Genomic DNA, 15,492 nt, shown 5'->3' on the forward strand with positions numbered 1-15,492 from the left:
TATTAAATAATAAAAAAAGTAACTGAAAAATAACAAGCACATGAGTGGATAATAAAAATAATCATTAATTGGAGCCCTACTGTAAACCTATGTGAACAGTCTGCTTCCTCATTTTTCTCTGCAGCACTTCTTTCTTTTTTCTTCTCTGTTCAGCTCCCTCCTGTCTTCTATTATACGACTATCTGCCTTCTTTGAATGTGTGCACACCGTACTGTATAAATCTCTTTGTAGGGAGCATCTGCCACATGACTAAAATGTAAATGTAGTGTATGTGTGAAATTGAAGGTCAGTGAGCCTCGCAGCTAAACAGCTTTCTCTTTAGTAAAGGAATAATTCTATAAAAAGCTCTTATATTATCTCGCCGAGAGGTGAACAAGGCCAGACAATGGTAGAATGAAAGCATAGTTAAGTGAGCAATGAAAGGGACAGTTAGAACATACACACACAAACACACACACATACAGGTGCACACACACAAGACTCTGGCAGCAGCATTGATAGCTTTTGAGCGCTGCTAGCTTTGAGTGCTAGTTCAGCATAGCGTGCAGAAAACGAGCACTCACTGAGGTCTCATCTGTGTTTTGTCTTGTTACCCTATTCCTTCAAAGACCCTTCAGCATACACACACAGACATACATAGGGAGTGGGCTCATCAACCACACTAAGTGAGCCTGTTTAAGAGACAGTGGCGCTTTAATGTGGCTAACGGCAGCTCGACATCCACAGCTGACAGACAGAGACGGGGGCAGCACAGACAGGCAGATTATACGTTTCCTTATACTGTGTAATAGACGTATGCAGAGGAAGGTGTGTTTTATTCATAAACAGATAACTGCTTTTGAACCGCTCTTACAGAGCCCATGTCAGCACTGATAACCATCCTAAGCCTCACAGTGACATTGCCTCAGGCTATGAGGCCACCTGAGGGCTTTAGCGCTAACACATCATTTTCAGGCTGATTATACAAAGAAAGAAAGTCAGAGGCTGAAAAGGAAAAGGTCTGAGGCGAGCCCAGAGAAGTCCCCTGAGCACATGCTTGGATATGAAGTTTCATTGCATTAATCTTTATGCCCTCTCTCTGCTCTCCATAGCTGATCACCCCCCATGCCATTCGTGTGCAAACTCCGCCCAGACACATCCCCGGCGTGGTGGAGGTTACGCTGTCCTACAAATCTAAACAGTTCTGCAAAGGCACACCTGGACGCTTCATCTACACAGGTACCAGCTAAGCACTAACATTTACTAATGACACTCATTAACAGTTTAATCTAAGGGGATAATGTAGTTTCAGCCTCTATGCTGACTTCTCTCATTAAACTTCACCCAAATTCTCTCATTTCCTGCAAACAACAACTTGCTTTAAGAGGAATGTGAGAAATGCTTCAAACGCATCAATAGACATTCTTTTTATGACGGTTTTTAATATCTGCTAAGAGTAACATGAAACGCTTACAGGCTGTCATTTTACCTATACTATTTCCTGAGAAAAAATGTGAATGCTAAACATTTCAGAATTCAATAACTTAACTCAATAATTCAGCGAAAAAGCCTGCTGATGAGAGGAAGAAAAGTGTTTTCCCTCTTTTATGAAGCAGGTGAAGGTCAGGGGGAGGTTTAACCTTTTGATTAGTGGGATTATTGAGTTTTAACCCTGTCAAAAGCGTGATTCACAAAGGAAGAGGTCCATGAGGAAAGTGTGATTTTCGGCGGCGAGTGCAGGGGCATGAATAGCTCAAGTGTTACATCAGAGCGTATCAGTGCAGAGTTATAGCCGTGCGGTGAAAAGAGCGGTGGAGAGAGTGAATGTGAAGCAGTGATTAACCAATGTGAGGCCGCAGGTCCCCGGGGAGATTGTGAATCACATAAATCTGTCTGTAATCTCAACCACTGATAGACTTAGGCTGTAAGCCCCGGCTGGAATTGCCAACATTTGACAAAATCACAATTGAGAGAGAGCGTCTGCGTCAGATCACCACCATGCACCTTTTTTTTTACATCTTGCGCGTGTCCTAATTATTGTGCATGGATAGAATCCATGTCTATGGGTCATAATTAAGACTCTGTGTTTGTGTATGTATGGAAAATGCTGCGATAGTCTGCCTGCGTTTGTTTTTACAAAAGTGTGAATGTACTCCAAACACGCGCACGCAACCTGACAACTAACTGCATTACTAAGACAGAGGGCAGATGGGTGGGCAGCCTTTACCATGCCAGAGCTGTCCAACAGCCCGCACTCTGCCAAACCCGTCTCGCTGTGTGTATACGTGTATCCATGTGTATGTGTTTGTGCAGCTTTTTAATGTGCCAGACATGTGGGAACCGTATGCATAAACGCCCTATCTCTTCCCAGCCCTCTACTCTCCCCTTGTCACATTCACTTATTCCAAACTGGCTTCTTTTGGATGAATTCTTCCTCTCTTCTTGCGCTCTCTCTCTGCTTTTTTACTCCTACGGAGGCACAAAGAAGAATCTCAACAGGTGAGAGGTATGAAGAGGTCATCCACTGGGAGCTGAACACACACACACTGTGATGCTGCTTGCCAAGCTCCGGCACCTTCATGGTGACACAGTCAACCGTGTCGAGGCATAGATCCCAGTTCTTCTCTTCACATACTTCACTTCAGTCTGTGCTCTGTACCCTCAGTGGGTATTTGTACTTCTCCCAGAGCTCCTTTATCAGCTCTTCTATTTTTTTGTATCACTTTCAGTCCTCGTATTGAACTCTCCTAAAACTTTCACATGTCTTGAATAAGAGACAGAGAACAACGAAAGGATGAGCAGGGCATTGTCAGCTAAAAAAAGCAGTAGATGAGAATGAAGAGTGGAAGATGAGAAAGGAAAAAGAGGAGATGGATGGGAGAGAGGGATGCAGGATTACCATGGGCCATGTTGCCCTCCTGGGTCTGTTTGGCACCAGTTTGAGCCCAGTTGCCAGTGGGTACTAATCATGGAGGATTGGCAGCACTGCGTGGCAGCTGGCAGCTAACACATACACACACACATCAACACAACCCTGCACTAGCAGACATGCATATACTCGTATATTACTTGTGCACGCACACACGCGCACACCGAATTACATTGGGGACAGCTGGCATTGCTAATCAACTTCAGCTGAGGAGAGGAAAGCGAGCAGCTCACAGACCTAATTAAGTCACCACATAACCAATATTGCTGCTACTGCTACTTTGCAAACATGCCCAACACATACACACACACAAAGCCCATCTATAGGTTTACTCCCCCTGCCCTCTGCGTGATCATTGATACCCAACAACTGCCCGTCGCTGCATGGAAAGATTTCAACCGTAGTTCAGGATGGAGGAGACAAGCAGGGGACTTTTGGTGTAGAGGAGATTCAGAGAGAAGCTATTACAGTAATGTGTCCTCTGTCGTCTCTGAGGACTCCTCTGCCATTAGACTTCAGAAAGCTCCAATTAGACTCATCAAAGGCAATTAAGCTCTCCACTGATAAGAATAAAAGAATGTGTTTTTTTTCGTTCTCTGCTCTTCTTCTGTCTTTTTATCCCCTTATCCCCCTTCTGTTCCTCTCTCTGCCCTCTGCCTTACCCACCTCTGGGGCTGAGAGCTCCCCCTAATCTCTCTCTCTCTCTCTCTCTCTCTCTCTCTCTCTCTCTCTCTCTCTCTCTCTCTCTCTCTCTCTCTCTCTCTCACTCACTCACTCACTCACTCACTCACCTCCTCTGCCTCTCATTATCAGGTCATCCCCCTCCTCCCCATACAAATGCATCTCCATGTTTGGTTGTGTATCACCTTTTACTGGATTGCTGTCTTAGTAACATTCATCAGAGCTGCTCCCCCTTTTCTTTTCTCCATGCAATATAGAGTGATAATACTCTCTGCCACTGGGGTCCCTGTTTGTGTGTGTGTGTGTTTGTGTGTGTGACACAGGGATACTGGCCATAGATTGGGGGAGTTGATGAATCACCCTTGTCGTTCAAAAGGCAATCCCTCCCCTCCTCAGTATGCAGCCTTGTCTGCTTAGTGCTTCCTCTACAGCTTCTGCTGATATTAAAAGGCTCTGCTGGCTCACATTAAGGCCGGCACCATGCGCAGTTGCACGCATCCGCGCACACGCACGCACAAACATTAGGGGTAGTTTTTCAGCGCTGAGTGCAGATTAGGTGTGTAGGAAACATCACTCAGACTCGGCAAAGAGCAAGGGAAAAAGACAAAAGTCAAGAACAGAATTTAAACCAGGCGGGATGCTGCTGACATTTCTCTCCGTCTCTCTCTGCTCTGCCTCTGAGCTCCAAATTAGTTTTAGAGGTGGAGGTAGGGCTGGCAGTTGTCTGTCATTTTATACAGTACAGACCGTACAGTGAGCACAGATGATGGCACAATAAGTATTGCAAGCAAGATGATGCTGTGTAAAGTTGTGATTTACTTTAGCCCTAATTAAGCTGTTCTACATGGTGGTGAAATCTGTCACACAGAGCGAGTGATTTGTTCAGATGGAGCTTCAGTTCTTCAAACGAGGGAAACGTCTAATGCTTAGAACATATTTTTGGTGCGAGTTGTCAGAGAGTTACTGAGAAAACACACAAAGGAGCGAGCAGACCTACAGATTTATTCTACATCCATATGCACATGTGTCACACCTGCAATCATGCATGAGCTCACACACACACACACACACACACACACACACACACACACACATGCAGTAATCTGGCAATAAAAGTGGGGAGCAGCCACAAGCCGGTCAATTACTGCTCTTGCTTCTATTTGTGAATGCTTCTTTTATTGAGCTTGGGTGGAGGCCTGCTGTTGATTAAAACGGCCGGTCTCCAGCTGGAGACAGGGCCAGCTGAGATAGCTGCACACGCTCACATTTACTGCACACAGTCTCAACAGTGAGGAAATTCACACCTCTATTTGAGATTGAGATTAATTTTCTGCACCATGTGGCTTGTCTTCCCTCTTTAGCAGCCTCCGTTCTTATTACAGGAGCATCTGGTCCATGATGATGATGTAAATGAATTTCGAACGTAGATGATTTTATACCCCGCTGAAATGAGCGGCGTTCACCAGGGGGAATGATTTCTTACTTGTTCTTATATCTTAATTCAAGAGCACATTTTCCTCCACATTTCCAGAATTTACATCCTCCCGGTGAGGATCCGTGCTGTCAGGTATTGTTAACTGTCGACATGCACTTTTTGCAACAGATAATTAGAGCTTAGGTTGTAGTAGCATCCACACCTTCATTGATTTGTAGAATCTCTTAGTCCCCCCCTACCTCCCTCCCTCTCCCTCCTCCATCCTCTCTTCTTCCCTCAGCCTCTCCCTTCCTTTAGGAGCAAAAAGCTCCACTCATCTGTTTTCTGTGTATGAATTTCCAGCCATGCATTAGTCTCCCTGACATGTTCAAGCGATGCTTTATTTAGCTTGTCGGATTCTGCAAATAAACGCAATCTCTGGGTTTATGGAAAAATGGATAAAAATTAGATTGTAAGGTATTGATCTGGATTGTGAGTAGTCAGGGGGGGTGTTGTATATGTGTGTTAGCGTGTGTGTGTGTGTGTGGGGGGGGGGGGGGGGGGGGGGCCTCTCATCTGTGTGAGGAGGGGGGAGAAATGAAGCCGTAATTCAGGGCTATTGAACCCCCTGCCACTGGCGGCATCGATCGCAAGGCAGCGCTTATGAGATCACACCTGAGCACTGGAGACTGCAGAGGGGAGGGAGGGAGGGAGAGAGAGCAGGGGGAGACGGAGGAGAGAAGAGTGAGAGAAACAGAGGGTTGTGATATGATCAGCTCCTTACCCACTGTCTGAGGGCCTGTTAAGGTGTTAACATCAAGCCTCAGAGCCAATTACCTAACCCTGCAAGTACACTCCGCCCGACACAGGAGGAGACGGACACAGGGCTGCTGGATGCTTACTGTAGTTTCCCCTCCTCCTCCTCCTCCTCCTCCTCCTCCTCCTCCTCCATCTCTCCTCCTCCTCTCTTGTGTTTCCAGGACGACTCCACTGTGCTGACCTCTCAATTATCCCTCTACCCCTCCTTCCACCTTCTCCTTGCACCCCAAACATCCACTCCCCCTTTCATTCCTCCCCTCAAGCTCATACCTCCAGCACCCCTCCACCCCTAGCCCTCCTTTCCTCCTTCTCCTCCCTCCCATCACCCCTTCATACACACTCCCCCTGCGGCTCTGTGGGTTATTATAGTGAAATATGAAGCGGTGTGGATTCTAGGCTTCATGAAATTTCCATGAGCATTGATCTGATCTGATGTGGGTGATTGCTAGGTGAATCCCTCCAGTCCAGGGCTGTTGCTCATCTATTCATTTATTTATGGCAGTTATGTTTTACTGGCTTTGATTTGCTCTTCTGGAGAGCGACAGCTAAGGATTATAAATATACCTGTATGGGAGAGTGTGCTTTGAATCCTGGAGTGTGTACAGGCACACCACTCTTCTTTTGAGGCAGGAGTGTTCTCTTTTTTTTTACTTTCAGTGCTAAATTTTGTTGTAAATTGAGATATTGAGCATGGATATAAGAGCATAAAACACAAAGATAATCCCCAAAGAGACACAGTCAGGTAGTTAGTGGTGCCATTGTCCCCCACGTACTCCTCCTCTGCTTTATGGTCCTTGAAAACGAGCAGAGACAATATCGCTTCCTCTCTCAATTACCAAAATTGTCTCTTTATTTGTAATAGGGGGTATCGGTGTACGTCTTGGGGTTTTTATGCTATTGTTCACTCGAGGCTCATTTGGCGCATTGTGGAGAACTGATAAAAAATTCATCATAAAAACAAAAGCCTTTGAGATGAAGGAGAGGGGATGTTGTCAGAACAATCCCCTTCTCAGACTGCAGGCCTAATCCAGGGCAAATCCTCCTTAAGGCTTTACAGAGATCAGAGAATACGGAAGTAAAGTCAAATATTTGTCCTCAGAAATAATTCATACTTTATTTGTTGCATGTGATCATCGTATTGTTTTGGCTTATTTTATCAGTGGACCAGCTGGCCTGTAATAATGTGTGTCATTCTTCTGAAGTTGAGCCCGCCTCTGGCATCTCTACTCCTACTTTGCTCTCTCTCTCTCTCTCCACTGTCTTTGCTTCCAGCTTTTTCACCTTTCCTTTCTTTCACTCTTATGGATTACTGGAACGCTCCGCTGGGAGAGCTGTCCAAATACGTTTGTGTTGCCAAAACAGAGCATCACCGACTCTTGTTGCCTTGCTCTCTTGCTCTCCTTTGGTGCGTGTGTGTGTATGTGTGTTTGAGTGAGCGGCTCAGAAGGCGCCGTGGTGAAGTCACTAGAGGTCCAGCAGGACAGCTTGTACTCATAGCCTCTAGGGGCCTTTTTTCTGGGGGCCGCCTAGTCAGCCTGGCTGCTCAGATGTGAGGCGAGCGGGGCATCAGCCCTCAGGAAACGTCCAAGCTGCGACCCACGGGGGAAACAGACGGATGGCAACAGACACATACAGGCAATCCTCTCGCATAATGGCTCCTTCTTTTCTCATGTTTTACAAGCACTAATACAGAAGAAACACAGTGTGCACAGAAGCAGCGTCATATAGGCTGTAGAAAAGGAGTCAAGACTGTTATCAGTGTATGTGCATTGACTCCCCAGGCAGCCCACAAAGAGACACAGAGGGGAGGAGGGTAAAGACACAGAGAGAGAGAGAGAGAGTACATTAGAATGAATTATGTGGAGAGAGCACTTATCCAACAATCCTCCTCTGAAGTGTTTGTACTATAAGCCTCAGATCTTCATTGTATTTATTCTAATGTTTAAATATTCATGGTAAATCTTCTCATATTCAATTACCGTAGCACGACCACAGCATGCCGAGAGAGTGCTTTCTCCCTGCTGCTGGATGATCTAACTCTGCGTGCGTGCGCTTTGGTGTGTGTGCGCAACTGTCTCTACGTGTCTGTGTGTGTCTGTGTTTAGCTAGTTCCCTGGAGCGATCAAGCCTTTGTTATATTGGAACCAGGCTCTGTAATTGCTTATATTAGTCGCTGATCAACGCAAGACCACAGGACACACACACACACACACACACGTATAGATGCACACAAACACACATATACACCCCGCCTGATTCCTGACAGTCTTTTTATTAACCACCAAAGCAGGCGACAGAGAGAGATTCATTACATCACAGGCAAACAAAGACACACACCAGACTTAATAGAGAACACCCACATTTTCAGCGTGTTTGGTTTAATGTTGAAATATTCATGTAAAACCGAGCTTAATTCAGTCGTTTCTACCGTTGCAGAGAATCACTTGTTTCTGTGCCTGTCTCTCTTGAACAGTAGGTGTTTTCATTAGTAAGACTCAAGCATTAAATGTTTTTTTTTTGTCTCCTTTTTCCTCTTGTTCTTAGCGCTGAATGAGCCAACCATAGACTACGGCTTCCAGAGGTTACAGAAGGTTATCCCCAGACACCCCGGAGACCAAGAGAGATTACCCAAGGTACATTGCTTCCACTCCTCTTGTGCGTATGTTCCCATGTGCAATTAATTTATAGGAATCTGTCTTGGTAACACTGGTACAGAGAGAGTTATTGACAACTTCTAGAGTTTCATAGCATATATGGATATACACAGAACGAGGCAGCATGACCTCATATACAGAGACGTAACTGTATGCTGAGGACAGTGGGCTATACATGACACTTAAAACACATTTCATCATATGTTCATGCTCATTTTCTGCCCAAACAAACACTTCATTTGCAAATCGAATAGCACAAGCAGCTCTATTCATCCTTCCACTGACTATAAGGACATTTAGACTGGCAAAGTGGGAGAGGGAAGGAGAAAGGGAGGGAGGGAAAGAGAGGGAGGAAAGGAGGTTGGGGGGGAGAGAGGAAGAGAGAGGCAGAAGCAGGTTAGGTGATCCATCATAGCTGTCCAGTCTTACCTCCTGCTGGGTCAGTGGATCGAAGTCAACCCCGGGTGGACTTTATTACTTCCAGCACACACACACACATATACACAAACAGGCTCACACACACACACACACACACAGGTAGAAATGCACCTACCCACCTCTCTGCGCCTCTACATGCACACACACACACTGAGCAGAGGGAAGTCACCATGAGGCCGAGACGGAAAGAGCAGGTAGAAGGAAGATAGAGAAATCACTTGTCCTCGCTGTGTGTCATGTCCGCTGGATACAAGACTTGTCCTGGTGAGTTCTGGTCTTTAGCCTATCAACCCCCCTCTGTATCTCTCTAAATATCTCTGAATCCATCCATCTCTTTTTCCTGTCCTCCTCTTCCTCCCTCACTATGTGGTGTCTCTTTCTTTTCTAAATGAACAGCGGTAGCTGGCAGGCCTGGTTGTTCATTTCAGCTCTATTGATTTGTGCCTTTATTGAGGTAATAACAGTTTGTTGACCACACTTCTCTCAACTGTTGGCCTCAATCATGAGGGAAAGGGGGCAGAAGAGGGGCAAACGCTGGCAACTTCTGCTGCTACAAATGTCCAAGCATGGCCACCATGACAACATTGCCTATATGGTCTTTCTTCATTCAATCTCTTTACCAAACTTAAGTGATTAAGAATATAATGTATTACATTTCAGTGGCACCAATTTCATAGATCTCTTAAAGGGATAGTTTTTGGGAAGCTGCTTTGTGTGAGGTCTGAGCATACTTACTGTAGCTTCCTTGCTGGTCTTCAACAGGTTCAATGCTCACAAGCATCAACTGTCAGGGGACATTACAGGGATGAGGCTCAGTCAGGGTTGAATGGCACCTCCTAAACACTGACTGGCCACCCAGTGGACCTGACCTATAAGTGGTCATCTTTTCAGTCAGAGATGCAACTTAAAGCTGCTGTGAGGAGTTTTTAACTTGTGATGAAACAGACTGAAAATCAAAGAGATGCCTTTTTATGACCTGCAAAAGTAGCAAGACCACTGGCATCAGGACTGACCATTTCTACATTGTAATTTTGACAGCTGTGAGGGGGTAGGTGTCCGACCAGATGACTGATGACTGTTAAGGAAACAGACAATTTTTTTTGTTTTTAGTGATACATCTACCCATACCTGTACCGGACATGATCAGCCAAGAGATAAGATATCACTTTGTCCACAGGAGGCACCAAAATTGATAAAAACAGAAAGTCCCTCACAGGAGCTTTAAGTTCAAACCTAAATAGTGGGCTTCATTGCATTAGGCTGCTAGTAACTTCACTGGCATCTAGCATTCACTTAAGGTCAGTGCCCCCCAACTCCAAGATTGTGGACACATCCCTGCTATCTCTAAGTGATACAAAAATCTGAATTATCCCTTTAATAAAGCCACAAACATTGTGTAGGGAACAAGCAGGGTATCTGATAAAGTCAGTGCTGTCTCTATATGTTGTGGTAACGCTCAGTGTCGAGCTGAACTTAGCCCCACACTGTGCTGGAGCTAGTACTCAGACAGTCAGAGTGAGAATGGAGGCCCAGCCAGGCTGCAGGGTGTTTAGCTGAAGCTTTGGTGTAGCTGGGGGTCTGGGGCCAGCTAATGAGTGACCGCCCTGCCAGACGGGGCCAGGCTCTGCTCTGGATCAGGTTCCCCTTCCTGTTGACGTCTCTGTGGGCCTGACTTTACGGGAAGAGACCCTGCGCCCAGGAAATGGTCTCCCCTTACAGCAGCAGAGCTCGGGAGGCAGCACGGCACTAACCACATTTATCTGTTTATCAGAACGACTCTGGAGCGCTGCCTAATCGCGTTTAGCTACTGGACAGATCCCTCTGCTAACGAGAGACTGATAGGTACAGACAGGGAGCAGAACCACGAGAGAGTGATTAATCGAGAGGATGGGGGAGAGGAAAAAGAAGAGGGAGACAGGAGACAGTAGTTGGAGACACAGGTGAAAAAGAAAGGATGGGGAGATTAGAGATGGAGGCGTGCAGGCAGACAGGAATGAAGAGCTGGAAGACTTTAAAACTCATGCTGGAGCAGAGAGGTACAAAATGTTTAAGATGAAGTGACTGAGGTTTCACATATCCTCCCTGAACACCGCTACACTCCAGCTGCATATCTGTTTGTGTCCTAATGCCTTACGCTTCCCTCATTTCCCCTCCTCCTTCCCCTCCTTCCCTCCCTCCCATCATCCATCCATCTACCTATCTGGCAATCCCTGGGAGGCATGTGGAGTCGAGGAAAAGCAGAGAGAAGGAAGCGAGGAGCGGTGCATACATACTAAAGAACCACTTACCTTCCTAGGGCCTCTACATCTCTCAATCACCTCGAGCAGGCCTCCTCTCTGGTCTCCCCCCTTTCCGTCTCCTCCCCCTGCCTCCCTCTCTGCCTCCCCCAGATAGTGCTAGTAATGGGAGGTTAACACAGAGGCAGCACTCCCATTATTGAGTGAATTTAGCACCTCGGACAGCGCTCTACAATCTTTATTGCTTTGCTGACCCTCTCGTCATGTCCTGGGCGTGCTCGACAGCCTCCACATGTGCGCGGTGACTGCGTGTGTGCGCCTGTGTGTATGTGTGTGATATGAGTCTGATTGAAAGGCAGTGTGTCACGGAACAGAGAGCACACATGCTCCAGGGCTTGTTCACAGCGAGGGATACACTCAGGAGGGTATAGCGCACAGCGTGTGTGTGCGAGTAGAAGGGAAGGAGGGAGAGAGAGGGAAATGGGGAAGGTTGGAGGGGAGGGGGCTGCAATTTTCTGGTTGTCGCGCCTCCAGCATATATCCTGGCCCCGGCACATTAACTTTTAAAAAGGGTTTCGTAGGGCTGTAGGTGTCTACATCACACACACACACACACACACGTATAACGACTGCCTGGAGTCACACACTCATACACTCAGGGAGGGAAAAGAATAGAGACGGAGCGAGGAGAGAAAGCAGGGTAAGCTGTAGAAAATGAGCGTGGAGAAAGTGGCAACACTACGGAAGGATAAATGTTTGATGTGGGAAATTCCACTCGGCGGTTTTCACCTGAGCGATGATGTTCTACATTTATCACACAAAGTGGATGCAGGGCTATTCACTTGGATCATTACCAGGGTTAATGCAGGGCAGAAGACGGGTGTGTCCCAGAGTTGTATAGCCGTCAAAGTGATGATATGTTGTGTTAAATGAGATTGATGTGTGATCATGTGCGCTGGATTCATGATCCGGCGCTGACAGCAGGGGAGGAGAAGACGTAGAAGATGGTTGACTGATAAAGAGATATAGGCTCATGTTTTATTCACAGATAACAGTATCTTACCTCTGCTCTCCCAAACTGCCCGGCGAGTAACAAAGTGCCGGGACAGGCCCATTTCTCTTCCTCTGCCTTCCTCTGTCGGCCTCCTTCTCCTCCTGCACTCTCTGTTCTGCATTCACAGCATAATGTAAGACGTGAAATGTAATAAAAGTGACTGAACTCTGAGCCGTCACACTCATGATCAATCCTTTTCTTCTTCCTGCGCTTGATTTCAGGAGGTGATCTTAAAGAGAGCAGCAGATCTGGTGGAGGCTTTGTACGGGATGCCTCATAATAACCAGGTAATCAGTCACACAAACACAAACATGAAGACAGGCATCAATTTATTCCACAGGAAATGAAGTGTGGAGTTTGAATCCTCTGGTGGCACTAAAAGGGTGTTTCTGCTGGCCTGTTCAGACACATCTGGACCCACAAACACACATGGGATTAAGTTAGCCTCTTTCATGTCATATGGTGTAGAGAAAAATGAAAACTAAAGGGGTAGGGGAGAGAAGAAAGAGAGGAGCAGATGAGACAGTGGAGGACACAAGAAAAAGGGAGGAGAGAGGAAGCGTCAGGCCAAAGATTTGATGAGTCTGTTAATGAGGCTTTCCTCCATTTACTGGAACCCATCCCACCACTCCCTGTGACCACTGATAAAAACCACTCAGCCTGCTAGGTTTAAATGCACAATATCTCCAGTGGAGATCTAGCATTCTTGTGAGACCATAAAGCCTGCATCAAGGGTGCATTTTCTCCTCTTCTCTTCTCTCTATTTCTGACCACAGCTGTTTTTTCTTCTTCTCCTTTGTCAGGAGATGATTCTGAAACGAGCAGCAGATATCGCGGAGGCCCTCTACACGACAGTGCCACGAGGGCACAACCAGCTCTCTGGTCTTGGCAGCGGCTCTGTCCATGCTGGCATGATGTCCGTGAACTCCTTCACTGGGTCAGAGGTGGCACAAACAGCCAATCAGGGTGAGAAACTCAACAGGAAACAATTACAGGCTGTTATCACGGGAGCTGTGGCAGTAACTTTTTGTTTTTTTCTGTTTGGAAAGACAGATGTGTAGGAAAGATGAGTGGTGCGATTGGGACATTTTATGTTTCATGTGGGAAATTTAAAAAGGGTGATTTAAGAGCGTGAAGGAAATAAGGAAGATTTTGAAAAAGGAGGACAGGGGAAGAAGGAGGAGGAGGAGGAGGAGGAGGGGGCGGCTGCAGAGAGAAACAGGGAAAACTTGAGGAAAGAACGAAGGTGAGAGAGTGAAGAATGGAGAAAAAGGGAGCTGCGGATGGAGTACGATGGAGAAATATGAGTGGGTCCTAGGGGTGTGTATATTAGACTGGGGTCGGCCCCCGTCTGACAGAGAGAGATGTGGGTGCAGTCAGCGGTGATTCATCACATGTATCAGGGGAAGGAGTGGAGAGTGGATGGACCGGCCTCTGGATGTGTCTCAATACTTCCAATGAGCTCCCCTCGACTCTTCCTCTCATCTTCATCTTCACCTGGAAACATTTTCAGGTGGTGAAGACAATAACAGATATCAGCTGTGTGATGGTAGGCTTGCTACTCATAACAGATGAGAACAGGGAATTAGTGATACCGTAATATGAAAAGGAGGCTAAAGCTGTGAAGAAGTGCAGCCTTTGTTGCACTACTGAGCAGATTCCTGATGTTCAATCCCAGCTGTTTCTTTTCTCCAGTGTCAGCACGTTAGACCTGAGATGTATATTTATAGTCCTCTTTCCATCTTGTCCTCTTTCTGTTCGCTGCCCCTGTAAAGCATAAAGGAGAATAGGGTCCTGTCAGAAATACTGGCTTCATTCTTTATAAATTACAGGAGAGCTGCAGAGGCCTTTTAGTGTTAATTGCCTTATCAATAGATCTAATTTTGGAGTGGAGCCAGTGGGGTTAAAGGCCTCTTGTTTCAGTGGTTGGATTACAGCTAGTTCCCTCTTGTATCATTCTCCCTCTGCTCTGGTCATTTCTCTCTCGCTCTGCCATATGCTGTCTTAGATTTTTCAATAAATTTCCTTTTGCTTGTAATCTTAAACGTTAGCCATGAATAAAAAAAAAAAAAAGAAGGATTTGGCTTTCTGTTTTTCTGCTATACCTCTAACATCTACTCTCTCTCTCTCTATCAATCTGTCTTTCTCTGTCCATAGGTTTCAGTAGGAGTACAAGCAGTGTGTCCCCTCATGGTTATGTCCCCAGCTCCACCCCTCAGCAGAGTAGCTACAGCTCTGTCTCCACTAGCATGAATGGCTACGCTAACTCTGGCATGGCAACCTTGGGCACCTCGCCCAACTTCCTCAATGGATCCGCAGGCAACTCGCCCTATGCTAGTGAGTAAACACACCACATCCTGGATCTGAAACTGAGAGGGGATGACAATATCAAGGCAGCAGAGAAACAAAAAGATGGAATCCAAAGCCTTTTAAACATAAAAGAACAAGTGTTTCACAGGAAGTTAGGACAGGAGGTGCAAATGAGAAGTGACACACAAGGAGAGCGGTGCAGTTTGGCTGGCTCATCTGTTTCTTTAAGAACAGAGTCAAACGCAAATCCCCACTTTATTGGCCAGGGGAGCAGATCACCTAGCACACCTCCAGCACACACACACACACACACCACCAGCTCTGCACACACACACACACATTCACCCTCTACATTAAAGACCCTTGATTAAATCAATAAACTAATTGCTAGAGAAGCAATTCCATTTCAGCGCTTTGATTCCTGGGTGTTAACAAGTATTTTAACAGGCTCATCGGCCCCACACAGACACTTTCAATCAATGGCCCCTCGGCCTGCCTTTGTAGGTCCAATTTTCATTAATTGATTAGTTAGGCCCCTTCATAAATGGATTATGACTTTATTGCGAGGATTTGTCAGGACGAGCCATAAAAGCTAAGTGTTGGATAATAACAACAATAAAGGCAGAAGCAGATATCAGAGGGCAGGTGAAATACGACTTGCTTGATTGTAAAATCACTGAGGGGGAAAATGCTCTTAGTGTATTAGCAGACAAAAGACAAACCCAGGAGAAGTGGATGGATGGGGTGATGTCAGGGGGGGACAGGATTTGGGTTGTAAAGATAACCTTCTGGTCATTTTTGTCTGTGGAGTCTCAGGATTGTTACTAATAGCAGGCAGGAGCTTGTAACAGTAGCAAATTCATCTAAGAGCTGTCTTATATAAAGCTTTGATGTCACTAAATTTCAGTTTAGAACTTTTTGCAGATTAATGTGATGTTTAAATCCAGAGTGGACCTTTTTGATAAATCACTTAAAAT

General features: G+C 46.1%; 1 protein-coding gene and 1 long non-coding RNA gene across 6 annotated transcripts in view; one reads left to right on the top strand and one right to left on the bottom strand.

Moving 5' to 3' along the window:
• ebf1a (EBF transcription factor 1a) overlaps positions 1-15,492 on the top strand; it is a 66,794-nt gene that overhangs the window by 47,217 nt on the left and 4,085 nt on the right. For all 4 annotated transcript variants that reach the window (XM_034689423.1, XM_034689424.1, XM_034689421.1 and 1 more), the window contains exons 10-14: positions 1,092-1,218; positions 8,367-8,455; positions 12,427-12,492; positions 13,009-13,171; positions 14,363-14,542. In XM_034689423.1, the coding sequence (XP_034545314.1) occupies positions 1,092-1,218; positions 8,367-8,455; positions 12,427-12,492; positions 13,009-13,171; positions 14,363-14,542 (625 nt within the window). The remainder of the gene's footprint in view (positions 1-1,091; positions 1,219-8,366; positions 8,456-12,426; positions 12,493-13,008; positions 13,172-14,362; positions 14,543-15,492) is intronic.
• The window catches only part of LOC117816997, a 37,725-nt gene continuing 35,010 nt past the window's right edge, over positions 12,778-15,492 (bottom strand). For both annotated transcript variants that reach the window (XR_004632070.1, XR_004632069.1), the window contains exons 3-4: positions 13,801-13,972; positions 12,778-13,702 (exon numbers count right to left, since the gene is read on the bottom strand). This is a non-coding gene — a long non-coding RNA (uncharacterized LOC117816997). The remainder of the gene's footprint in view (positions 13,703-13,800; positions 13,973-15,492) is intronic.

Source organism: Notolabrus celidotus, chromosome 8, assembly GCF_009762535.1.
Source record: "Notolabrus celidotus isolate fNotCel1 chromosome 8, fNotCel1.pri, whole genome shotgun sequence".
Taxonomy (NCBI): domain Eukaryota; kingdom Metazoa; phylum Chordata; class Actinopteri; order Labriformes; family Labridae; genus Notolabrus; species Notolabrus celidotus.